General features: G+C 42.0%; 1 protein-coding gene across 6 annotated transcripts in view; it reads right to left on the bottom strand.

The window, feature by feature from the left end:
• The window catches only part of LAMA4 (laminin subunit alpha 4), a 148,272-nt gene that overhangs the window by 75,630 nt on the left and 45,428 nt on the right, over window positions 1-27,214 (bottom strand). For 3 of the 6 annotated variants that reach the window (XM_086317224.1, XM_086317222.1, XM_086317223.1), the window contains 5 exons: window positions 20,602-20,726; window positions 15,992-16,072; window positions 4,740-4,954; window positions 2,699-2,794; window positions 361-512 (listed from right to left, as the gene is read on the bottom strand). In XM_086317224.1, coding sequence (XP_086173350.1) covers window positions 361-512; window positions 2,699-2,794; window positions 4,740-4,954; window positions 15,992-16,072; window positions 20,602-20,726 — 669 coding nt within the window. The remainder of the gene's footprint in view (window positions 1-360; window positions 513-2,698; window positions 2,795-4,739; window positions 4,955-15,991; window positions 16,073-20,601; window positions 20,727-27,214) is intronic. The other 3 variants (XM_086317227.1, XM_086317225.1, XM_086317226.1) reach the window with 1 other exon arrangement.

The raw sequence follows: 27,214 nt of genomic DNA, 5'->3' as shown, positions 1-27,214 counted from the left end.
ATGAGTTTTCAGAGAAACCCATGAAAACATAGCAAACTGAAGTTAAGGTAATAGTATGTTTGCTATGTTGACTTAAGTAACCAATGTACAGCTTAAGAAAATAAGTGTTTCTCCTCTATCAATAGCTTTGTACATAGATACTAGTTTTTCAGTCATTTCATTTTCCGTTAACCTTTTTCATAGATGACAGCTCCTGGTTTAGGATGGAGCGCATGACTCTAATCAACTTTTCATAATTTCCGAGGTCTAGCAATCTGTAATATAACTACTGGGCTCAGATAACAAAAGGGTAGGAGGTACTAGGAGTGACCCTGTGAAACCAGAGTGAAAATACACAGAAAGTAAACCATTCCTGCATACTTTGAGGAGGTAGATGGTGGAGTTGATTTCGTTCACGTGCCTATGAGCTGCGGCACCAGATGACACACTCAGCAGGCCGGATTTGCTTTCTTCAATTGAGAGCGCTGCTAACCGAAGGTCATCAGTCAGATCCCAGATGCATTTATCGCAGCCTGGTGGTACAATGGCATGTCATTTCCTCAAAATCAAAGGTCAGCTGGGAAGCATTCTGCTCTAAGTTGGTCATTATATGCCCTTGCTTGGTTAATACTGTTCGTATTTTTGTTTCCTGAGGAGATATTCTGGACCACGGAACTAGTCCTTATACTCAGAGAGCCTCAGATGACCAAAGTGTATGTTGGGCACTATCCCTGCTTAGAACACAAAAAACAAACATGCAACTGAAAAGCAGGTTACCATGAACGCTAATGGCTGAGCTGAGGAGGAAAGGAAGCACAAAGGGCAAGGCATCTGAGAGACGGCGGGTGGCTGAAAAGAACCTTCTCCCCACTTTTCTCTGGTCAGGGGAAAGCCGTCTGGGAGGACGCCCTCCACGTCAGGCTGTGGGTTTCCGCTTGGTGCCGGCCAGTGAAGATGGAACTCGCCTGCCATTCCTCCTTTCCCAGCAGCTTTCCTTACTGACTGTTCAGGTTCCAGTGCTTTCTCCTCACTGCACGGATGGCCCGGTGCCTCTCCGTGGCCTGACCTCCTGTCTGAATAGGTCGGCAGGACCTCACTGTTTGCTAATATTACTCTCTGACAGCTGACGACCCTGCACATGTGGTGAGGAGGGTGGCGGTTTCTCACTGCTTCCTGCATTTCACGTTCGAGTTCCTCTGACCACTGTCATCACCCCCACAAACCAATGCCCTCCTAGGACACACTCACTAAGGACACCCTTTGAAATTTTTCTGTTTCCAACCTCTTTCCACCAGACATACTCTCGTCTAGAGAACTGATAAATGGAGACTAAAGGGTTAATGGTTGTTAATATGTTAATTTGTTACTTGAAGTTTAATGAGGTCTTCCTCATATGCTCTCTCTAAGTAATGACTCCCCAGCCAGAACATCAGGCTGGTGGAGGAGACACAGAGAGGCCAAGCAGGCACCTTGATGTCTTTAAAGTGACTGTGCATAGAGGATCACCTATGCTGTCAGTATGCAAACTTTGCCCAGCCTGTGCCTTCCATCCTATGTCACCTTCTAATATGGGATTCATCATGATATTAATCTCTTGTGCCCAGAGGGACTGAGAGGCCAAGATGATTTTGTTTGGGGGAAGAGATATCTAATATTAAAGTAGTCTTTAAAACACTCTACTTAAAGCCAAATATTAGTTACTTTCTTGATAGAAGGCTTTCTAAGGCAAAACTTTCCTTAAATCCTTCTAAAAATCAATCATGGACTTTTCTAGGCTACTGGCTTAAAGGATGCTTGAGAAGTCATTAAGACTGGCTCTGGGCATTTGTTTTGAAATGCTTCAGCAGGTTCTTGGACCATTAGGACTACTCATGATTTGAAGTGGGCTTCCCTGATAGCTCAGTTGGTAAAGAATCCACCTGCAATGCAGGAGACCCTGGTTCGATTCCTGGGTTGCGAAGATCCACTGGAGAAGGGATAGGCTACCCTCTCCAGTATTCTTGGCTTCCCTTGTGGCTCAGGTGGTAAAGAATCCACCTGCAATGTGGGAGACCTGGGTTCAATCCCTGGGCTGGGAAGATCCCCTGGAGAAGGGAAAGACTACCCACTCCAGTATTCTGGTCTGGAGAATTCCATGGACAGTATAATCCATGGGATCCCAAAGAGTTGGACACAACTGAGCAACATTCACTTTCACTTTCATGATTTGAATGACAGGAAAGACAGGAAAGAGAGAAGGCAGCTCCTTTTCATAAGGACTGAATATTATATTACTGGTGCCACTTCAGATTTGGAGTGATCTGGGGAAAAGTTAAATCTCTTGGTATATGAGTTTACCAAATGTTGTAAAGCATTGTCTATGGATTACATTATCTGAGGATCTGAAGATATAATATAGAAAAAGGACCTAAAATGAACTCAGTCATTGGGAACCGTATTTCCAACTTTACCTACTAAGTAAGATGTTGAACTTAAAGACTTGAAAAAAATAATTTTTCTAAAATAGAGCTGTTTAAATGCAACCTGCTATTTGCCAATTGGAATCAAGTGGACTGAATGTCTTTTGCTTAGGGTCCATTTGGTTGAGGCACAGACAGGGTTAAAGCCAACCGTGGGACTCAGTTTCTAGAGAGGGTGGGATTGCATAGATCTTCTTAATCCTACACCTGCAGCATATTAGAGAAAGTGGGGTTAGTCAATCATGTACTGTTATTTTTACTTATGGTTGGGCAGTCCGTGCCTGTAGGGGACTCAAAACCTTCTTCCAAGCACTCTCCGGTTATGCTGTCACATGGGCCTCCCCCACAATTGCACGCTGTGGGAAACAAAAACAAGAGATTAGGGATTCATTTTCTTAATGCCTAAAGTATCACAATGTTTTGTGGTTTGCAGAAATACTTGCTATCAGTATATAATTCTTCAGTGGGGATTAATTTATATTCTTTCTTAAGATCATGAGGAATACATGATTTAGGGATTACTCCTCTTACCCAATTAAGCCCCAGCTTGGTGAGACTTTCAAAGATGACCCTGGGCCAAAAGTAGATAAATCTCAATGTTTTAGGGTTCCTTTCCCAACTTTTCGAGATTCTGACATGACTCTGCAACTGCTTCAGTCCAAAGAGATCCAGGTCAGTTTCACAAGGTACAAAATGATCACAGAGTCCATTATTCAGCTGGAATCCAAGTCATCCTTTTATCGCAGTCAGATTCTCTAGTTTAATTCAAGTCTAGGTTTGATTACTGCCAGGTGTGAGGGAGGAGCCGCCCACTAGGAGCGAGTGAGGGGACCCAAGAGCGATTCTTGGCTCCTACAGGGCTTGACCCTTGGCAAGACTGACTCCAAACCTCCCAATGATAGCTACCAGTGGGACAGCTGGGAACAATATTGTGAAAAGAATTAGGACCATATTTACATGAATTTAGAAGACTTGAGAGCCCATTATTAATCTATTGATGATTTTCAAGAATGCTTTTTGGGGTGGAGATTAATTTTTAATATTTATAAAGGATTTCTTCAGTTATGTAGGCTAGCAGTAAGCTGGAATAGAATTGTGAATTTCCTCCCACCTCTTAACTGTCTTTACAGAATAATCATAAAATATTGGCTTCAAGGATAACATACATTTATTACATTTTGGCTGTTAAAATGTTCCACAAAATTCAGATTTATGAAACAATTCAGCAAGGTCATGCATTATTGCTTCCAACATTAGCTTCTTTTCTAAGAGTGATCTGCATCCATGCCATTTAAACATGAGTTTAGTCAATATTTTGAGAATCAGGATGCCAATGTTTAAGTCTTTGGCTTTGCCAACCCTCTTTCTATGCCCACTTCTCTCTAGTCTGACTGGACAGTGCTCCTCTCCTCCCTCTGTTATTCTCGGGGCTATGTTTCTGTGCACACAGCTTTCCTGGAGGCATGGTTACTTTTCTGTGACTTCTGCAGATCATATTTGTTTTCTTCTCAATTTCAAACTCTTCACTTCTTAAAAATCTCTTTAAGTGGAAACCTGTTTCAGTGAGAGTATCTCTAACTGAAGCAAGCCACAAGAGCACAATACCTCTTCCTCAGTCTTCTTCATCTCAAAGGCGGAAGGAAGGAATACTCAGTCTCAGCCTTCCTTTAATCCTGCAGGAAGGCAATTTAACTTTACTTCTGAAGAGCTTCACTCTCTGAGGTAAATGGATTGGAGAAATCCCAAATAAAATTGGTACTTTTCAGTCTAACTGAAGTCTATCCAGGAAGATACTATCCCTGAAATATTTTCTCTGATAATTTGAAGAAATAGGGGGATGAAACTACTCCTGGATTTGCTAACCTATTTCACTGAAATGCTAACTTTTACCAAATATAACTAAAAAGAAAGACATAGTTTGCAGAATAAGAAAATTGATGTGAACCACACAAGCTTTCATTCAGTCCTCTGGTCAATGATAGGTTATCTGCAGAAGTCTGATTTACTTCTTTGGTCAAAACTGGAAGGACATGAAGATGGTAAGACAAAAGGTCACTGGTGTTAAGTGTCTCATGGTTCATTCTACCCATGAGCTAAGTTACACTACTCGTGACAAAAATATCTACCCCTATGAATATGGGATGCACACCCTGAGACTCCATACTACCCTGGGAAAGTGTCAAGGGGGTAACTGCAGTATGTCCCCAAGAGAAATCCACCTGAACCTGGCACTGACAGAGAGCCTGCTCCTGTCACGCGTGCGCCCGTTGGGTGGCTGCAGTCGTGTGCACAGCACTGTACCTGCACAGTTCTTGGCTCTCCTCGCATCTCCATAGTACCCAGGCGCGCACCGTTCACACTTGAATCCAGTGGTGTTGCGTAAGCAATTCCTACACTGGCCAGTGACCTCATCACAATCTTCAAAGATCAGATTAGGATCTGAATTCCCACTGCAGTCACATTTCTTACAAGTGCTTCCGATCAGCAAGGGGTTTCCATAGTAACCAGGAGCACATCTGAAGGGGAATCACACGTTAAAAATTGAGCATCCACAGTTTTCTTCCTTTTTGTCTTCTTTCCTACTTAGAAGAAAGTATAATGAATTTCTGGACTGTTCTCCCAGAATTAATCCCCCCTCTCCATTGTGTTCCAGCCTGTTCAGTTCAGCAAGACCTTCAGGCGCAGGAGTGTCTGGCTATAACCAGTTTGTGGGCATTTGTGGTCACACCCCAATGACTGGGATGCACTGCTGCCATAGGATGGTGGTACTAGATATGCTAAAAGTGGCCATGAGATTTGCCACTAGGGCACAGCTAAGAATTGTTCTGGACAAAATTTTAATAATACCTTTACTGAGAATCACTGGTATATATTCCACCTTGCCAGAGTGATTGTTCTGATAAACTAAACCTGAGCCAATCAGTGCCTGGCACTGTCCCAGTCAAAATGGTTTGGCACAAGACTGATTCAGTTGGAGTGGAGCTCGGGCTCTTGTTTGAGGGCTTTGTGAAGGCATTCTCTCCATCCGCAGGTGAATAAAGAGGCAGGCAGCACGACCGGCTCTGGCAGCCACCCTGTGACTGAAAGAAGACAGTGTGGAGATGAAGCAGAGGGCAGAGCTGAGGGAGTCCCACAGATAAGTGGAGTTGGAGCCAGATGGCCATTACTTTGTAGGTTTTAGATGTATAAGCCTACAGAGGCCAGATACCTAGCTGCGTTTGTTGTGGGGGCAGAGCTGATGCCTATGGTCATGCCAGCTGGCCCTTAATGAAGAGAATCCAGCCCAGTTGGAGAGCAGAGACTGATACTTTCCCAGCCTTTGCTGGCTTTGCCAAGTTGCACACTCTGGGTGGGGCTGCCTCTGCCCAGAGGAAAAATGCCTTTCTTTACTGTTTCCAAAAGGTAACCTGTAGGCCAGCAGAAGCCCTGCTGAGCGTGATGGGACCACAGGCCTCATCTGAGGGGGCAGGTGCTTCTCAGCTCCTATCAACTGTTTCCAAAGGATACCTGTGAGGGAATGATCTGTCCTGTAAATCTTACTGTTTTTAAAGGAAATGTTGAAGTTTGGATTTGTATGTGAAATCTCGGTTTTTAAAGGTTGCTTCAAACTTTGTAAGAATACGGTTTGAGCCAACATACACATTTTCTGGCTGGCTGTTGTCCCTGTTTTGCTGTGGACCCTAAATTGGTGTTGAAGACTGGCTAAGGTGGGCTGAAGCAGCTTTGGGAGTGGCTGGAAAGAACGTGCAGTTGCACCATCATGGGACTGAAGGTTGGGCAGAGGAGTTAGTTTTGAAGAGAGAGAAAAAGGAAGAGAGCCAGTGAAGGTTTTCATGTGTGATAAAAGTAATGGTGAGTGAAGCCAGTGTTGGCATCAGAGTTCAGGATGGACTGCGGGCTGGAATCGGAGACCGGGGTTGGGTGGGGAGGGCCTCGGGTGGAACCTTGGCCTTGGGAGTGGAAAGCAAGACTTTCCAAGGAAACCAATAAGACCCAGCCAGTAATAATAAGACACCACATTTTTAAAGGCCTCCATTTAAAGCAAAAGAATTATGATTCAGAACATTTGAAAAACAGAGAAATTAAAAAAAAAAAATCACACCTGTAATCCCAAGACCTTAACAAAATCACTGTTCAACATTTTGTGTATGTTTTCCCAGGCTTTATTCCTGTCTCGGTTTTTTGATGTAATCGTAATGATGGTGTATGTTCAGTCACTTGCATTGCATCTCATGGCTTCAACTAGTTAAGTTTATTTAGTTACCACAGACACCCAGGAGGGAGGGCACCCAGGCCTGGCATCCTGAGGTTGAGAGGCTAGTTTGATTTCCCAGTCTCGCACAGCCAGGAAGTGACAGCATATGACCCAGACCCTCTGACCCTGATGTTCTTTTCTTCACTCCACCCTGGATCACACTGCTGCTGCTTTACATGAATGAGTGAATTCAACCAACAGAAGGACAATTCATGTCTATTTAGTGTAAGGCATGGAGAGACAGAAGAGGAAAAACACACAGCCTATGCACTGAAAGAACAGGAAAGGAATTAGGCATAATTATACAAACTCTAGATACTGAGGACCATGAAGAAGATAAGAATGAATGTTAAGTGCCACACAACCCACAAAGAGGAAATGCTTGATACATTTTGTTATTCATACTCATGTCTCTGTACCTCTAGTTTACAGGCCCTCTCGTCCCCAAGTCAGCATACATCATTCCTCTGTGGAACTCACGGCTGGATTGAATTACTATCCTGGGCTGCAGTCCACCAAACAGAATATTAGGATTCTTAGGCTCACTAAAATGGGATGTGGATCTGCCACCTCAGTGTGCAACTTGGGAGCCTGAGGTCTGGGAGTGAACGGATTTGTCCAAGCTCACAGAAGCCAGATGCCAGTTACTTTCTTTTCTCTGTTTGATTCCACTGTTTTTGATCTCCATAGGCAGTCTCCTGGTTTTCTACAAGAGAAAAACCAAACTCTCTCTTCTCTAAGTCAGAATCTCAACCACAGTAGAGACCTACTTTGAGTTACTTTGAATTTCAAGAACATCTTTTGGTGGCAGTCTCAGAGGCAACTCTGAAGTCACAGTCCCAACTTCTACCCTACAGATGTTATAGCATGAGAACATAAAGGTTTTGTACTAAGCCCCTTCTGACTCCAAGTTTATAGATGAGGAAACCAGATGATGAAGAAGCTGGATGACTGGTTCACCACTACATGGCTCAAGCATCGAGTGGGACTCCCAAGTTTATACTCTTTTCACTCCACAAGTATGGCATTAATGAGTCAACTAATTAACCCATTAATGATATAACAGGTGAGTAATTAAATGCTATCTGTTAATATGCCTAATTCCTGCCCTCTAAGAGTAAATTACAAAGGATACAGAAGGACCAGGAATTGGATTCAGAGTCAGCACTGGAGTCCAGGTACCCAGGACTGATGCACTTTTATTTGCTTCTGTAATTTCATTTCTAGTTATACTAATGACTTAATTCACTCAGAGAAAATAGAGCTGATAAATATACAATGCAAATGAAAAAACAGTGACATATGAACTTTGTCATTTCAGTCAGTGATCATATCATTTGGCAAGATGGGGGGAAAAAAGATATGCTTTTTGGAAAAAACATTTTGGTCAAAAAAATTTTTTTTGATGAAAAACTATTATTTGGGGAGTTTTTGTAGTGTTTTCCCTGTGCTCTGCTCTTTCTCCTTTGCTTCTCTTCCCAGGGCTACATTCTAGCCCTCATTGAATGCCTTTATCAAAGGTGCCAAAATTCCCAGACCAGGTGGCACAGAAGCTTTTCTGAGGAGGACATGGCTCTATAGTCATTTGGGTTAAATTAAACAAAGAAAAAAAGTATCTGTTACACAGTAGGTACCAGATAAATGCTCTCCACTTCCCTACGAAAGACTGGGAACTAAAGCTAGGGAAATATAAGTAACCCATTCCAGGTCACAGGGCAAGAATCGAGAAATGGAGCAGCCAAGAGTAGGGCTTATGAGAAGAATTTTGTACAGATAACAGGTCTGACAGCTTATGTCAGAACATCATGAAAAACATGATGCCTGCATAAAGAATCAGACTAATTCACCAAATCATAATATGGTGTGTGTTCAGGCGCGTCTGACTCTTTGCGAGCCCATGGGTTGTAGCCCTCCAGGCTCCTCTGTCCCTGGGATATTCCCAGCAAGAATACATTTCCTACCCTAGGGGATCTTCCCAACCCACGGATTGAACCTGAGTCTCCTGCCCTGGCAGGCAGACTCTTCACCACTGCGCCATCTCGGAAGCCTGAATCATAATATAATCCTCAATAAATGTTAGCTTCCTCGTCCTTTTCATTATTTTTTTCTAAGTTCAAGGTCATTATCAAAATCATTGTCACCGTCATCATTATGGTCTCTGATGATATTATGTTTAGTCTTTCCTGTTAGATTTTCAGATTCCCTTAAATTTACTTTAATTTGCCCCATTTTTCTTTCCTGATCCTTAAGCAATAAGAGCCACCTAATAAATCCTCATATGGTTTCAGCATGTCTCTCAATCCCCCAAAGAGCTGAATGGATGAGGGTACACCGTTAAAGCTGCCACAAGAGACAATATGGACTACTTAGACATGGATATCATATATGTTGAGTAACTGAAAACTCTTCATTGAACAATGAGGGTCAATTGTGTGACCTTAGATTAACTCTCTTCAAGGATCTGAGTCTCAGGCCCCTCCATCTTTAAATAAAATGTACTACTTAGGAGCAGAGGGAAGGTCACTCTGAAGGAGAATGAGATTCAAAACTCCTGTCCATATGACTGTTCATTTTATAATTATTTGCATCAGAAGATAACTTACATCTGCAACCTCTATTCAATTCTGGGTCTTTGATTTTCCAGGCATGGGATGAGAAGTAGGGTATCAAATGGTGCAAGAAATGTCTGACTCTTGTCACTGCATGGAGTCTTTTTAAAGGAATAATAAAAGTTCTGGGATTTTTAGTAAAAAAAAGTTTTAAAGAAGCATTACTGAAACAAATGTAACTCAGTGCCTACAATATTCTAGATACTGTAATGGGGGAAGAATGAAGAGAGACATAAATAAGATACTACTGTTGAGAAGCTCACAGTTCAAAGAGATTTTTAAAAATTGTTTGACTTTGAACAAATGGCTTAACCTCTCTGTGTCTCACTTTCTTTTTCTGTAAATAAGGATGAAAATGGTATCTCATAGGATTTTTCTTTGAGGTTTAAATGTATCATTGCCTGCAAAGAAAGTGCTGACAACAGTACCTGGCATACAATAAGCACTAGTAAATATTACTGATTATTTTTACCATTATCACCATGATCATCATCTAAATGCAACAATATGTGGTTGCACCAGCTCTATAGCTGGTGTTAAGAGCAGCAGGTCCAGTATGGGGAGTTTAAATTATCAGGTGAGAAAGGGCTTTGGGAAGAGATAGGCAGGGCCCAGAGTAGGCTAAATAACTCGGACCTTACTGGGAAGACCAGCATGTTTGAGCTATTTTGCACAGTACTAAAGAGGCTCATGTCTTTCCTATTTTAGACCAGTGTTGCACAAACATGTATGTTGTATGCATCCTTGTGAAAAGGAAAACATTTATACAGACTATCTCTTCCAGTGTTTGCTTAAACCATCCTTAAATACTTCAAAAAGAAAACTAAGTGTAACTCTTTATGTCTATGACTCTTATATATCTTGAAAAACCAGAATAAATTTTCCAAATAAAACACAACAAAACTATAAAATGAATCAAATTAAAATTAGCAGCATAATTCAGGCAACAGATGATGTTGTTGCAACTGAATGACCATTTGCAATGTGAGATGGTAGAGGACTGTTGGACTGCAGCATGCATGATCTGCCCTGTGCTGTGTGAGGACTCAGTTCAGTTCAGCTCAGTTGCCCAGTCGTGTCCAACTCTTTGTGACCCCATGGACTGCAGTTTTCCAGGCTTCCCTGTCCATCACCAACTCCTGAAGCTTGCTCAAACTCATGTCCATCGAGTCGGTGATGCCATCCAACTATCTCATTCTCTGTCGTCCCCTTCTCCTCCCGCCTTCAATCTTTCCCAGCATCAGGGTCTTTTCCAATAAGTCAGTTCTTCGCATCAGGTGGCCAAAGTATTTGAGTTTCAGCTTCAGCATCAGTCCTTCCAATGAATATTCAGGACTGATTTCCTTTAGGATTGACTGGTTTGATCTCCCTGCAGTCCAAGGGACTCTCAAGGGTCTTCTCCAACACCACAGTTCAAAAGCATCAATTCTTTGGCGCTCAGCCTTCTTTATGGTCCAACTCTCACATCCATACATGACTACTGGAAAAACCATAGTTTTGACTATATGGAACTCTTTTGGCAAAGTAATGTCTCTGCTTTTTAATACACTGTCTGGCACCCCACTCCAGTACTCTTGCCTGGAAAATCCCATGGACGGAGGAGCCTAGTAGGCTGCAGTCCATGGGGTCGCTAAGAGTCAGACACGGCTGAGCGACTTCACTTTCACTTTTCACTTTCATGCATTGGACAAGGAAATGGCAACCCACTCCAGTGTTCTTGCCTGGAGAATCCCGGGGACAGGGGAGCCTGGTGGGCTGCCGTCTATGGGGTCGCACAGAGTCGGACATGACTGAAGTGACAGCAGCAGCAGCAGGCTGGTCATACCTTTTCTTCCAAGGAGCAAGCGTCTTTTAATTAAATGGCAGCAGTCACCATCTGCAGTGGTTTTGGAGCCCCCCAAAATAAAGTCTGTCACTGTTTTCATTGTCTCCCCATCTATTTGCCATGAAGTGATGGGACTGGATGCCATGATCTTAGTTTTCTGAATGTTGAGTTTTAAGCCAACTTTTTCACTCTCCTCTTCTACTTTCATCAAGACGCTCTTTAGTTCTTTGCTTTCTGCCATCAGGGTCATGTCATCTGTGTATCTGAGGTTATTGATATTTCTCCCAGCAATCTGATTCCAGCTTGTACTTCATCCAGCCTGGCATTTTGCCTGATGTAGTCTGCATATAAGTTAAATAAACATGGTGACAATATATATAGCCTTGATGTATTCCTTTCCTGATTTGGAACCAGTCTACTGTCCTATGTCCAGTTCTAACTGTTGCTTCTTGACCTGCATACAGAGTTCTCAGGGGGCAGGTAAGGTGGTCTGGTATTCCCATCTCTTGAAGAATTTTCCACAATTTGTTGTGATCCACACAGTCAAAGGTTTTGGCATAGTCAATAAAGAAGTAGATGTTTTCTGGAACTCTTTTGCTTTTTCTATGATCCAATGGATGTTGGCAATTTGATTTCTGGTTCCTCTGCCTTTTCTAAATCCAGCTTGAACACGTGGAAGTTCATGGTTCACATACTGTTGAAGCCTGGTTTGGAGAATTTTAAGCATTACTTTGCTAGCGTGTGAGATAAGTGCAATTGTGCGGTAGTTTGAGCATTCTTTGGCATGCCTTTCTTTTGGGACTGCAATGAAAACTGATCTTTTCCAGTCCTGTGGCCACTGCTAAGTTTTCCAAATTTGCTGGCATACTGAGTGCAGCACTTTAAGAGCATCTTTTTTTAGGACTTGAAATAGCTCAATTGGAATTCCATTACTTCCACTAGCTTTGTTCGTAGTGATGTTTTGTAAAGCCCATTTGACTTTGCATTCCAGGATGTCTGGCTCTAGGTGACTGATCACTCCATCATGGTTATCTGGGTCATTAAGATTTTTCTGTATACTTCTTTTGGTATTCTTGGCACCTCTTCTTATTATCTTCTGCTGTATGATGACTCAGTTTGCCTCAATGTCATGTCTTTGGACCTCCAGCTGTCTGTAATGTCTCACTGACACACCATCAGCCATGAGCTCTGAGGCAGATAGATCCTCCTCTATTATAACATGGTACTACAGAATGTATAGAACATGTTTCAGTGAACTTTTTTCCCCTCAGGATTATCACTGAAATAAAACACAAAATTAAGAAAAAACTCGCTGAGAACCCATGAACCTCCACAAATATTTCTGAGGACACCTGTGGCTCTTGGGTCCCAGTTTGGGAAGCACTATTTTATAGTTTGTGGGTGTGGTATCAAAGGTTGAAACAGAGCAGTAGTTCACAAGCCAGTGAGACGACTGCTGTGAGAACCCAACGGGGAGTCAAAATATGGGTCCCCAGCCTCACCTGAGAGGTCTCTTTTCAGTGGGGCACGGGGGGGTTTAGGCAGGGCCCAGGAATCCAAAGGTTTCCAGGAGATACATACACAAAGTCAGACTTGAAAACCACCTTTGATTAAAAGATCTCTAAGTGCAGAAACACCCAGTGCATTCTTGTTTGGACGAACGAGATAGCCATACAAACCAGCTACATATTTTGAAAAGATCTTGTGGGCGGATTTGAGTTTACAAATTAACTGAAAACATATTAGATGACGTTTAACTGGAAAAACTTAACAATCTGATGATTAAACTCAAAACAGAGACCCCCCTCCCCTCAGTTCCAGAGTCAAAGAAATCACAAGCAGCTGAGGCCACCTCCTGTGAGATGACCCAGCCCCTCCATGGGAAGGAAATCTTTCCTTCCACTACAGTTGTGAAGAGCCTCTGCTAGCCTTCTCTTTGGCGTTTCCTTTTCTCTGTCTGGCAATCAATGCTTTTGAGGTTTGTCTTCTCCCCTAGCTTTGACTTCATTGAGGACAAGAGACCATATCTTACCTCCACTCCACCACAATCTGTTTCCGTGGTCATTTCTATTTTGAGGAAGAGTTCCCTGGATTATCAGGTCAATTTTTAATGTAAAAGACCTCAGTACATTCTCTTTAAAAGAGCAGGGTGTAAGGAAGGATGGACAGGAAATATGAAGAAATTTGCTCTAACTGATCCTCCCCTAAAGCAGATGAAAGGTCTTGGAAGAGACGCTTACTTCCAGCACCCCTTTAGATGTAGCCTCCTGTCAAAGAGCATCTAGTCAACAGATTAACCATTTTTCTCCTCCATATCAGAAGTTCATCTAGCTCATTAATCATCAACGTTTAAAATAGGAGACTCTTAGGAAGACATTTGGGAAAGGCAGAATGGGAGAAGAATACAAATGTTTAGCCCAAACTTTCCAAATCCTGGTTCACCTGCAAAATGATAAAATATGAGCACCTCTAGGGGTAGTTATGAGGCTGAGGGAGGACATAAGAGACAATCATAGTAAAGGCACCGTTTCTAGTTAAGGAAACTGAGATTTAGGGAAACAAGCCAACTGGTCCCAAGCACACATTATGCCAGTGGTGGAAACAGGACAACAGGCACAATGACTCACACTGTCACTAGTAATTATTATCGAGCATTTATTAAGTCCCATAGATTAAGTCCCATACTAAGAACTTCACAGTATTCCTCACACCAGTCTTATGAGGTGGGTATTTTTCATTTTTTTCCTTTCTAGAGATGTGGAAATTGCCACATAGAGATCAAATAACTTACCAGGAGAATCACAAAGGGATCACAAAGGAATCCAAAGCTGAGAGATGGACTCAGCCAGGCTGACACTACATCTCAGCACTTTACTTCCACCTCCCAAACTAGTGCTCTCCCCTCCATCCTATCAATCCAGGTCTAGCTAAGCAGCAGATCTCACTGAGCCGTGCTGATTAATGCCAGGTTCCAGGAGCCTCCAACGTGTGCCGGGGGATTTATTACCCACAGCTCCACGTCTGAGGGTACTTGCTGTCTTGTGCCAGGCCCCCCACTGTCGCCGACAGAACCCTATCCACACCCCTGTGTGATTCTGTAGAACTGAGCCCTTGGGGACCAGATTACTTCACTTCTGGGGGAATGTGTGTTCGGTCAGCAGGACTCTAAGACTATTAATTCCCCTCTTAGGAGCCATCCAGCACCCATTAGCCAGGAATATTGCTCAATCCTTATCAGACTAAACTGAGTTTAACCTCAGACACTGATGAGAAACTCCATCCCTGGCTGATGAACAACCTCTCACATCCCTGAGGAGCCAGATAATGAGTAAATTGGATGGTTCACGTTCCTGGGCCCCCACATAAAGAAATACAGAATAAGCAAGTCACCAATAGTCATCAGCCGAAGGTCGTCTGATCATCTCTAGCGGTTCCCCTAAAGGATGACATTCACATGGTCTCTTAGCTTTCATGTTCCTCTTCCCTTACAGTAAAAAGGGGGAAAAATCCCACAACTCTTTAGCAAAAGAATTACCCATATTTTGCATATTTAACAATTACAATAACAATCTACTCAAAATAGAGATTTTCTACGTTCCATAGACACTGGCTTTTTCAAAAGAGTTCCAGAGCTACACTTTGAGACATGGAGGGTGTTTTCTTTGGATGTGAAACAGTAATTAAGGTTTACCTTTTGAACCCTAGGCTGAGTCTGTGAGCCCCACCCAGGGCAGTAGGCAGTGTGCTGTGTGAAGTGAGCGCCCCACGGCCGTGGGGATATGGAACTAGACATCTGACCGGTCCTTTCTGGCCCTTCCTTCCTTGTCCTGAGGACACCACGCCTCATTTTGCTGCCTAAACACATGGGAAGGCCGACGTTAATGGCATTTGTGTTAAAAATAAGAAGACCTCTCTGTGAGACTCTTTTAGTGAAAACCCTTTTAAATTAGAAACCTGTGAGCAGCTGAGGGAGGATGGGAAATATCTTGCCAGAAATCATTTGGTGGGAAGCCGTGCACTCTAGTTTGCCAAGTCCTTTCCTGTTTGAGCAAAGCCCAAAGCAACTTAAAAAAGTGTTAGGTATAAATACCAAAAAAGGCATTCAGAAAATCCAAATTCATGGAATTACTTTTCAGGAGAGGAAATGGTATAAAAAATAGGTTAAATAATAGGTTTGTGCCTTTTTCAATGTATCACTGTTAACTGACCAGTTAATAAAGGAATGCCTGAAGAAGTCTTTCTCTCTTTCTCCCTCTCTTTTGGACATTAATTACTGTACTACTAGTTCTCAGTGAGAGAGAGAGAGAAAGGACCGTTGCCAAAACCATCTCTTCAAAATACAGACATGCATTTTCCTCTTTCCTTACCCATTTATCCTGCGATGTAGCCATGGACGCCTAGGGAGCATTCTTTTTTTTTTTTAAACTAATTAACTTACTTTTGACTCCACCGAGTCTTTGCTGCTGCTCGGGCTACTCTCTAGCTGTGGTGCACAGGCGTCTCACTGCAGTGGCTTCTGTTGTGGAGCACAGGCTCTAGACAGCACAGGTTTCAGTAGTTGTGGCACACGGATTTAGTTGCTCTGGGGCACGTGGGATCTTCCCCATCCAGGGACTGAACCCGTGGTCCCCTGCGTTGGCAGGCAGATTCGTATCCACTGGACCACCAGGGAAGTCCCTAGGGAGCATTCTTCTAGTTGTATCTACGGCATGGGGTTTGGGAAAGTTCCCCTAAAGGGTTCTGAAATGCTATCCGTCATTGCTTCTTAAGACCTATTGAATGAGAGCACGGCAGAACTGAGGAATGTAGGAAACAGGAAGTTTCCTTTTACCATCACAGAGCATAGGGGTATTCAGGAGCCTACCTTTCACAATTAGGCCCAGCATAGTTTTCTTTACAAATACACCGAACAGCTCCGTTTTTCCTATAGCAGGACTCTGCAAAACTAGAATTGAAAGAGAATATTAGAAGTCAATTCCATACATCACTGAAGAGGCTGTCTTAATTCTGATTAGATCATCTCTACGTTGGTCCCCCTCAAGGTCAAATGGGTGTGATCACTTGCTTCATTTAAATTAAATCTCCCTCCTTTTAGGAAAGCTTCGAGTATCAGGCTCAGACAGAAAGTGACACAGCACTGGTGACACCATTTCTGTCTACCTCATTTATTTTTCCATAGAGGCACTTCATTATTTTGACTTGAAACAGTGGGAATTTGTAGAACATCACGTATATCTGTGTGTGTGTGTGTGTGTATTTAATGCAAGTCTAAACCACATATTCCAAAGCTGGATATAAAATAAGCAAATTTTACCTGTGATTTTAGATTCATATGATAACTTTCTCTTTTTTCCGTCACTTTCTGTGACGTTAAAAGTTTTCCTCTTTTTTCCTGCATTAGCTCTCTTTCACTCTTCAACGTCATGAGCCAGTTCTAAACTATGCTTTATAATCTCCACAGAACTTTAATTTCTTTCATGTGTACCTTAAGGTTGGGAATAAAGGGTGCAGGGACTGGCTCAACTGACCAAAGTCACAAAGCAAGTACTCAAGTGAAAAATAGGACCCACAGTAAAAGGATTCTAGTCCATGAAACCCTCTCTCTTGATTCTTCTTCTTTTTTTGATAATAAAAAGTAGAGGACACAGAACAGAAAACAAACAAACATTGTTTCAGCAGAATAAATATTTGAATTATCAAGGCAGGGAAATGGAGTATTACTCTATACATTTTGAAAATTCTACGTTGACAGGAATCTATCCCTATGAGGATGGTATACAAAATTTTAAAGACTTTTAAATTAGTTTTGGCTTAGGTAGTGTACAATCCATGGAGCGTGACCTGCTGTTCTCACATTTCTGCATGTATCAGCAAAGACCTAATGGTCTTCGGAGGAAAGCAAATGGATATGTTTGCTTTGTGTGAATACATTTATAAAATCAATCAGAAAACAACATGTGCTTCTCAGTAAAAGGCAGTACACACAATTTATTTTCTCTAGCAGTTTGGTTAAAAACACTCCAATGAATTACATTTCTTTGGCATTTATCCTTTATTTTTCTTGTTCTTATTCCTCAGCCTCTTTAAAGAAACACCATCAGTTAAGCGTCCAGAACATGCATATTTCTTTGAAGATGTTCCACCCAGTGGCCCACCCATGGCCTGAAGGAATGAAATATCTGCCTGGAGTTATCTTCTTTGAGCTAACGTCCTACTGTTACGAACAGATGACATTTTCCTTACTTGGAGCAATTAGTAGACATGGAGGATGTTTGGCCAAACCCCAAATAAATAACTGAGCTCTGTGTAAATGCACCCTGGGAACAGCTATGTGACCACTGGTCTTGGTGGAGGGAGACGCAGGGGCAGTAGGGCCATCGAGAGCTCCTTTTTTGGTTTTTCATCAGCATTAACTGTTTACATTTTGCTTAGGCTAAAGTCTGTTTGGCGCTAGGGAAATGAAATCACTGCGCCTTTCTCAGGCCACACTAACAACCATGGTGTTCTTTCCAAGTGGAAGGGAGTCGTGCTTTTGAAAAACCCTCAGGGAACTTAAAGGAAAACAGACTCAGCACTGTTTGTTTGCAAAACTCCCTCAAGCATCACTTTCTTGCTTTCAGATGTGGCTCTTGTAACTGGGGATCCAAATCCTGGGTCTGTAGGCTCAACTAGTGTATCTTTCCAACAGAACTGAGATTCCACACATGGTGCCTTTCTGAAAGCTCAAATAAAAGTCCTGGCACTTTAATTTTTATAGAAAGCAGCAATATGAATTTTAAGAAAAGCTGAAAGAGGCAGTGGGGAGTCTGATTTTATACGATATTTGATTAGTATTTGAGATTAGTTAACTCAGTCAATAATAAGGCCAGATCAAAGACTAGCACTTTATAGGATCCAGGCCAATTTGTCCTATTCTATGACTGCAGACTACTCCCAGCTTTTTGGAGCCAGTTTTCTCCCCGAAGGGATTCAGGAAATAGAACTGTTGCCACTACAGAGAAAGCAGATCTCTCCTACCCTTCCCCATTCCTCCATACTCTCACATATGTTCTTTACTTACAGCTTGTATATTTTTGCTTTTGTGTTAATTTTCAACAGGTTTTTTCATCTCGAATCTGTCCTCTAGAAACTTCAGCTTTTGTATCTATGAATATCTGTGAATATGTACCTAACTGTACAATCCATTCCCTAAGTCCCTCAATTGCTCTTTTGAACTCAGATCTACACACACAAGCAGAGAAAGAACATGGGTGGAAATGGTATTTCTTGGTGCCTATGGAACTACCTCTGTTTTCTCTTTTAAGACATGAAGCTCATTACCCGACTGGCAAGTTTCTGCTTATTTTATTTAAAAGCATTAACAATCTTCAAAAGAGCTTCTTGAGGAACTAAGACACTGGATAATCTGTCTCATAGATAAAGAGGTCATATGCTTTAGAAGCGTCAAAATACTGTTGTAATCTGATCTATTTTAAGGAAGGCAGGAGTTTTTGACCATTCTATTCACAACTGTGACCAACAACCAGTACGTGATTGGCACAAAATAAGTGCCTGATTAATATTGATTTTACGTAGATAAGACTTCTCAGCCAATGAGGTTCCAGAAGCCTCATATCTCAAAGCATTAATGTCACATAATTTAGATAAGTAACTGTTGTATGTATGGTGCAAAAAAGTACAAAAGTCAGACAACACAATGAAGAATTTGGGATTACCTTTCTAATTCATCTGTTAATTTCTAAAGAAACTGCAGCTCTAATCTTATAAACCTGCTTTGAGCAGATGATGCTATATAACAACTTTGTTCATGTAGGAGACTGAGTGAAACTTATTAGAAAGTTGGAGGTAAATATATTAAACAAAATAACTACACCACGGTAAGGGAACGGCACATTGAACACACCATCAGATATGGTTAAGACTCATGCTTGAGAGCAGAATATTAATGAACAATTAAATAATATATCTTGATGAAGCAAAGGGAGCTCATAAATCAGGACATGCTTGAATAAAAATAACAGAACAGTGTTTGAGTTTTCCACTCCCACTCTCAGAACCATCCATTCTGTATATGTTATTAATACCACTGAACAGGAAAAGTTACAAAGCAAGGGCTAAGGCAGTTTAATGGTTTCTAAAGAAAGATGGGACTGTAAAGCTTTTGACTTCTTCACTGCCTGCCAGACTCATCAGAGGCTCTGAACAAATCACAAGCTATGAGGTGAAATGTTAGGTGACACTGGTGTTCAATAAAGGGGAAAACAGGGGGAAACTTGGCTGTCATCTCTTTTCTCTTTATAAGAAAGTGTGTGGGATGATATTACTTATGTGTGGAATGGAACAAATGACACAAATGAACTTAGCTATGGGACAGAAACTGATTCACAGACATAGGGACAGACTGGCGGTCGTCAGGTGGCTGGAGAGGGGTGGGAGAGGGACGGGTTGGGAGTCTGGGGTTAGCTGATGCGAACTATTATATACAGGGTGGATAAACACCAAGATCCTATTAAATAGCACAGGGAACTATCTTCAATATCCTGTCTTAAGCCATAATAAAAAAGAAAACAAGAGACAGAGAGAGAGAGAGTGTGTGTGTGTGTGTGTGTGTGTGTGTGTGAGACAGAGAGAGACAGAGAGAGTGTGTGTGTATGTAAGGCATTCAGGACTTTTTCTAGTTACTTTATATGCATTATTTAATCTTTACAACAACTATCAAGGAAATATTACATCCAAATAATCAGAAGAGCACCTGATACAGAGTATGCAAAATGTTGGAAAACTAAATACCATTACATCATTTTAATTCTACATTACATTCTACATTTTTAAGCCAATAAAATAGCCAGTCCTGACTTGACTACTGGATTTATACATATATGTGCCTGAAAAGAATTCCATTATTTCCACTAAGATGTATGCATATTGTCTTTAACTTCTCATTCAGGAAACACAGCCAGAAGTGAAAATTCATCTTCTCAGAAATCTTCTATGTGCTGACTGGTCTAAAGCATTCTGTTTATCTATGCTCTATTTCTAACTGAAAATCCACTTAGCTGCCACATGTAGAAAAGGTCTGCTCTGTGAGTTGGAAGAAACTACTACTGCTGAAAACACTGAATTATAATTGTGTTGGTATCACCATTTGCAATCTCTCTAGGTTAAGGGATAGCAGAGAAAAAATGAGACTAGCCTTGCTTATAAAGCTTGGGAAACTTCACTGTGTCTGTGATGTGTCCTGCAACCCACCCCCAGTATTTAGGGCACAGAGTCATCACCTATACTGCAAGTGTTTAAGTTTTCCTGAAAGTGGATTCGGGCTAGAAAACTTTCCTGTACTTTTTCCAATCTCATGACAACAGGAGATACTCAATTTTGATTGTACAAAAACCCTAGAACTCTATATAGGGAGAAGAAAGAAAAGAAAAACAAAGGGGATAAGCAGTAGAAAAGGCTATTTCCTTTAAGACTTACTTGGCAACATGAGGCAGGGGGCAGGGGCATGGCTGGCAGAACCGGGGGGGCCCCCTGATGGCATCTCCAATATAACCATCTAGACATTTCTCACAGTGCTCGCCTGTTGTGTTCCGCTGGCAGTGCTATGAGACAAAAAGATAAGAAAATTGACAAGGGCACACAAGAAATTTTATACACAGCAAATGTGGGAATCAAGCAGTATTTCAAGCAAAAGGGATATCGGGCCTGACAGAACAGATGGTGTATAATGATACTTACCGGTCAGCACAGAGGAGCTATGCTGGGCCCAGTGGATGCTACAAAGTGTGTGAACCATGGGGAACACTTCTGCGCGTGCGCTGGCAGCCTGGGGGCGCTCTTCAGAGTTGGTGTGAAGAGCAGATTATTAGCCATTCATTTCAATTCAGAATGATGATCAGAATGATCAAGCCCTGAATATCCTAGAAGCATCAGTTTACTGACTAGGGATAAATATGAAATGAAAAAAAAAATCCCCTCCTGATAAACACTGGGGGAACATTTTAAGAATTTATGAGCTCAGAAGAATAAAATGTGTTCAAGTAAAGTATAAATGGACTAGAAGGTAGATAAAGAATATTCAGCTAATGGGCTGGTATCTGCGTAATGATATATGAGAAATAGTAAGCTGGTTTATTGTGTGATTCTTCCATTTATGGTGGGGATAATTGGAGGAAAAGCTCACAACAGTTGATTCTTCTGCCTAGAATGCCTGTTTATCATTCAAGATCTGCACCAGGCCTTTGAGAGCTTCAGGATTCCTTCCTGATGACCCCTCCTTGATCCTTCCCTCCTTCTCTACACACATTATCATCAGCTCCGAGCCTCGGGTGGCAAAGTGGTAAAGAACCCACCGCCAATACAAGAGACACAGGAGACGCGGGTTCAATTACTGGGTCGGAACGATCCCCTGGAGTAAGAAACAGCAACCTGCTCCAGTATTCTTGCCTGGGAAATCCCATGGGCAAAGGAGCCTGAAGGGCTACAGTGCATAGGGCTGCAAAGAGTTGGACGCAACTGAGCAGGCAGGGACACCCAGCCTCAGCAGTGCTTCCCCTACATGTCTCTCAGCGTTGCACTGCCATCAGCTTCAATGGAGCGGTACTCAGCAGCTGTTTGTTGAACTGGTGGATTAATTTCTCACTAGTCCTCTGTAAGAGGCAGTGATGCAGGTCTACTGGTATTTTCTCCAACTGGACTAGACTAGATCACACAGGGCAACGCCAGTAGCATGATGATGTTTTCATCTTTATATTCACCAGAGTGTATAAAGTTTGAATAGGCTTTTCAGTGAAAAACTGTATTACTAGAATTAGAACACCACTGAAGAGACACCCTACTGTTTGAGCAATTCCCCTGGTAACACCTATGCACCAGAACTTTAACAGTTAACTTTTTTCAAACAGGGCTCTGTGGAGGAATCTTGGGGAAGGCAAGATGGAGGGACTGAGAACTTAACTTTGAGCTCTTTATTTTGTCTCTACATTCTATGTTGAGGTTCAAAATAAAATAATAGTGAAGTCCTGCTCTAAACATTTTATGTGAATTAACTAATTTAGTTTTCATAATAATAATTTCATAATAATAATATGAATAATTTCATAATAATAATTTAATAATAATTCTAAAAATAATTCTATTTTTTTTCACACTTTACAAAATGAATAGAGATACAAGGAGGTTAAGCAAATTGCCCAGTGTTACACAGATGGTAGGTGTGTCTCAAAAGTGAGATTTCAGCTCAGGCAATCTGGCTCTAGAAGTTAGGCTGGAAATTCCCGTATTATACTGCTTCTCCAGTGTGTTGGAGAAAAGGTTCCTTTCCCAAAAGAGTCATAAAATGACTGCACTGGAAAGAGTCATACTGTTTCGCTAACAGTTTGGACTTCAAGCGCCACACACTAGACAGTGGGCCACAGCTATCATGGTTGAATGGTCTTTAGCCAATTGATCAGCCATTAGACATGGCCATTAGCCACCTTTGACTGTTGATTAGTTTGGGGAGTGAGCTCCGCCCATGGCAAAGGTCATGAAGGAGGCTTGGCATACGCAAAGGTGGGATCAAGCCTCAGGAGTCTCCCTGGAAATTCTCGAGCATCTACCCCCAAAACCAGAGTCTGCCTACTTTCTGCTTTGTGCTTTCACCTACACCTCTGACTTTATGGGGGGCTGTCCCCCACTACCTCTCTCTGAAACAAGAGTTAGCTTACAGCTCCAGTTAATAATTCCTGGGTGTGACAGTGTTTCAATCTGCAAACTCCTTTGGAAATCCTCTAGCCTGCCTGAATAGGTTTTTCAGGCCACATAATGATTGCTCAGAGCCTCCCAACTGTGAGAGGCATGAGATGTTCTAAACTGTCTAAATACAGATTCCTTTGAGCAGTTAAAAGATTGATTAGAAATTGTATTGGTGAAGGGTTTTTCACTTGTTGGGCCAATGTTTGCTGCTAAGTCTCCATATCCCTTACCTGCTGTGTCCCTGGCAGTGTATTGATTAATATAATTGGTGTAAATAGTAGCTTTAATGTTTGTAGCCTGGGACCCTTGAGGTAATTCTTTTTCTTGTTATAGCCCACCACACCTTTGCTCTGTAGGAATGCAACTTTATCTAATGCTTTTGGAGGGTAGCACTTGACTTATCACCTTTAGAGAAAAATAAGTTTTCTGAAGAAAGGGTCTTAAAATGTTAACAGGCCTCCGGGCCAGAAGATGATGCAAATCACCTAAACTTTTGCATATGATAAGTCTGCAGCAAGAAAGCCTGGCTTACTGCATGACTCTACCCCTTCCCCCATTATCCTCTATGCATAATTTAAGGTATAAAAACTACTTTGGAAAATAAAGTGCGCGCCTTGTTCACCGAAACTTGGTCTCCCCATGTAGTTCTTTCTCTCACCTTCTGGCTGAATTATTCAGCCTCTTTTCTCCACTGAATTTCCTCACTGAGCTATCCTTATTTCAGCCTCTTTTCTTCACTGAATTTTCTTGCTGAGCTATCCTTATTCTATTACTCTTTATGTCCTTAATTAACGTTTAATTAAGCAGTTGTTTCCTGATCCTCGCCGACGCCGTCCCCGCTTTGAATTCCCTGGATCCACGGGGGCTGGACCCCGGCAGATTAGAATTATGTTAACAGAATAGGATTAAGAGGCTAGTTCAGGACACCTGACAGATGAGAAACTGAAAAAATAGAGTGTGATGTGCAGACAACAAGATGTTAACACATTTTCCTCACTGTTCTTAACACTGCATCACATGCTGAGTGAATCTTCAGCAAATATTTGTTGAAAAGAAAGAGGAAGGCCAAACTGGGAAAGGGTGAATTAGTATCTGGAGCAAGTAAAGGAAATTAACCCACACCCAGAGCCAGCTCAAAATTGGTGGCAGTCTCTTATCCCAGGGAAAACCAATGAGCCCTGTCCAACTACCCAGAATTTAAGTCATAAGCAGGGCTTCCTAGGTGGCACTAGTGGTAAAGAACCTGCCTGCCAATGCAGGAAATGTAAGAGACGTGGGTTCGATCCCTGGGTCGGGAAGATCCCTCTGGAGGGGGCCATGGCAACACATTCCAGTATTCTTGCTGGGACAATCTCAAGGACAGAGGAGCCTGGCAGGCTGTAGTCCACGGGATCACAAAGAACTGGGCATGACTGAAGTGACCTAGCATGCAGCACAAGCCATAAGCAATCTGGCAGGGCTACTCTAGAGTGGGCTCAAACTAGTCCGAGTCCTTGTTGGACAGATGAAAGCCATCTGTGCAGAAGAAAACAGGACTGTTGTAAGATGTCAGACCATTCTTTGCGACTCCATGGGCGCTTTGGCTTCCTTGTCAGGGCCCTATTTCTGCCATGGCAGCCACAGGGAGCAACTACCCTCAAGGGAAAAGCCTCCAAATCACTATGACCTCTGAGTGCTCAGAGTGCAAACACTGACTTTAGACATCTGCCTTCTTTTGAAGAGCTAACTATGAAATTTCCTAAAAGGTAAATGAAGTACATTCTGTGATATTGGCAGGGACAGGGCCGGCAGCAGGGAGAATTCCCTAGCTCTTCCGGTTCTAGATGACTGAACTTGAACAACTCAGTTGACTTTTCTAGGTCTCTATTCTCTGTCTGTAAAACAAACATCTAGCCGAGACAGTATACAATGTTTCTTAAATCTTTTACTCCGAGACTGCAAATATCCTTTACCTTCATTGTTCTGCCATTTACAAACCAGAAAGGAGGAAAAAAAAAAAAGAAAAACCAGAAAGGAAAAAAATGGCAATCAGTTCAGTTCAGTCGCTCAGTTGTGTCTGACTCTTTGCGACCCCATGAATCGCAGCACGCCAGGCCTCCCTGTCCATCACCAACTCCTGGAGTTCACTCAGACTCATGTCCATCGAGTCAGTGATGCCATCCAGCCATCTCATTCTCTGTCGTCCCCTTCTCCTCCTGCCCCCGATCCCTCCCAGCATCAGAGTCTTTTCCAATGAGTCAACTCTTTGCATGAGGTGGCCAAAGTACTGGAGTTTCAGCTTTAGCATCATTAAAAAATTACAATAATAAATAGTATATTGTTGTTGGGAAAATTTTTAAAAATTTAATTTTTTAATGAAACTGACCTCACTTAAAAATGAAAAAAGCATTCTGAATCTTTGGCCAATGGTTAAGAAAGCTATGTCTGGAAATCAATCGCAGATTAGGTGTCAGGAATGACATCTGGGCACCAGCTGTGTCTCCTTCATGTGAGAAATGGAGTCTCTAGACACCTGGGCCACAGCACCAATATAAGGTGAAAAGAAAGCCTAAAAGGATCAGGTTAGTGGCTGGTCAGATGCTTCATGAGTCACTGTAGTCTGTCTAGACTTGTGGTTCTCAAAATATGTCCAGGGAGATGGCAGTGAGAAGCTCACTGAGGCTGGAATAGAAATCCTTGAAGGATTTTAGAAAAGGGGGATGCCTTGATTAAGTTGTTTATAAAAAATATCTCCATTGCTAGTGAGGAAGACAGATTACGGAAGGAGAGTCTGGAGCAGGGCATCATGAGTAGTTGGGAAGGTGTACTGGTCGTCAGGGAGGGATGCTGCAGGCATGAATTAACACAGTAGGAGGGTACAGAACAGAGGAGGCTCTCTCCTAGGTTGAACTAGTAGGATTTGGTGTTCAGCTAAACGTCGGTGAAGAGAAAAAGGAAGTTGATGAAGCACAAAGGACATCTAAGTATGGAGGATTGGCAGAATGGTGCTGTCATTAACTGAGGTGGGGAATACGAAAAGAGAGGCATGTTCAGGGTTGGAAGAAGGAAAAACAACATATAGAGAACTTATTACCTGTCTTGGTTCTCATCATATTATTATGCTAGAGGCACAAAGCACCAGGGGACTCCACTGAGCTAGCCATCCTTAGAATCCTTTGCACATGTAATTTTATGACTTTATTTCAAAACTTTAGCTAGCAAGGAAATAAATCACTATTTGCAAAATGTGGGCTTTTCCAAGCTTGCAACAGATTGGAAAATTGTCAAGATTTTAATGTAAGAATTATGCTCTCGATTTAGATACTGATTTTATGCTAAGTCCAAGTCGCTTCAGTCGTGTCCAACTCTGTGTGACCCCATAGACAGCAGCCCACCAGGCTTCCCCGTCCCTGGGATTCTCCAGGCAAGAACACTGGAGTGGGTTGCCATTTCCTTCTCCAATGCATGAAAGTGAAAAGTGAAAGCGAAGTCGCTCAGTCGTGTCCGACTCTTCGAGACCCCATGGACTGCAGCCTACCAGGCTCCTCCGTCCATGGGACTTTCCAGGCAAGAGTACTGGAGTCGGGTAAAAAAAAAAGTTCCCTATTACTCAGTTTCTTCTTTCTCTTTGATACCTAATGAGGGTGTTGGTTTACCGATTACAAATGTATAGTCTTAAAGGGACTTAGATTGGTTGATTTTGGCTTTACACACATAAAGGAGAGTTTGAAAGATGCTACAGAAATTAGAGATGTAAAATTTTTGCTTTCCTGAATTAGGTTTTAATTAGGCTTTGGGAGTAATAAAAAATTCATTAGCCTTAAATATGTTGAATTACTTCCCTTTCTCCATTGTGCTTAGGGTGAGGTAGAAGTTAATCTGAACATCAATCTTTTTCATTATAAAATTATTACAGACAGTTGTAGAACACTTGGGCAGGTATACTATAAAGGGAAAAGAAGAAAATAAAAATCCATTCACATTTCCACCAGCCAGATATGAACACTTAACAGCTTGATGGTTTTCTCTCTAGGTTTCAATTATGTTTTTGTGGTTGAGTGGTTTCAAATCTATTTTCATTCAAATTTAGCTTTTTTTTTTCCCCTGAAATTCTGGCACAGACCTTGAAATTTCCTTATCTTTTTTTTTTTAATTGTTACTGAGCAAGTGGGGGTTTCTGCATATATTTCTGAAGCTCCCATGGTCCTCTTACTTTGAATTTCATTACATTGGTCACATCCACAGGCATTTTCAACTAGTGTTCTGCCCTACAGCCCTTCAGTCCACACAGTGGAGGCCACTTAACCCAGATCCTAGAATAGTATCAGGCAGATAAGTGGTACTCAAAAAATGCTTATTTGTTAAGTGGATAAAT

Source organism: Bos grunniens, chromosome 9, assembly GCF_055505025.1.
Source record: "Bos grunniens cultivar Pamir isolate PY7600 chromosome 9, Bosgru_T2T1.0, whole genome shotgun sequence".
Lineage (NCBI taxonomy): Eukaryota > Metazoa > Chordata > Mammalia > Artiodactyla > Bovidae > Bos > Bos grunniens.
Note: the sequence above shows the minus strand (reverse complement) of the source record. Positions and strands in the feature narration are given on the sequence as shown.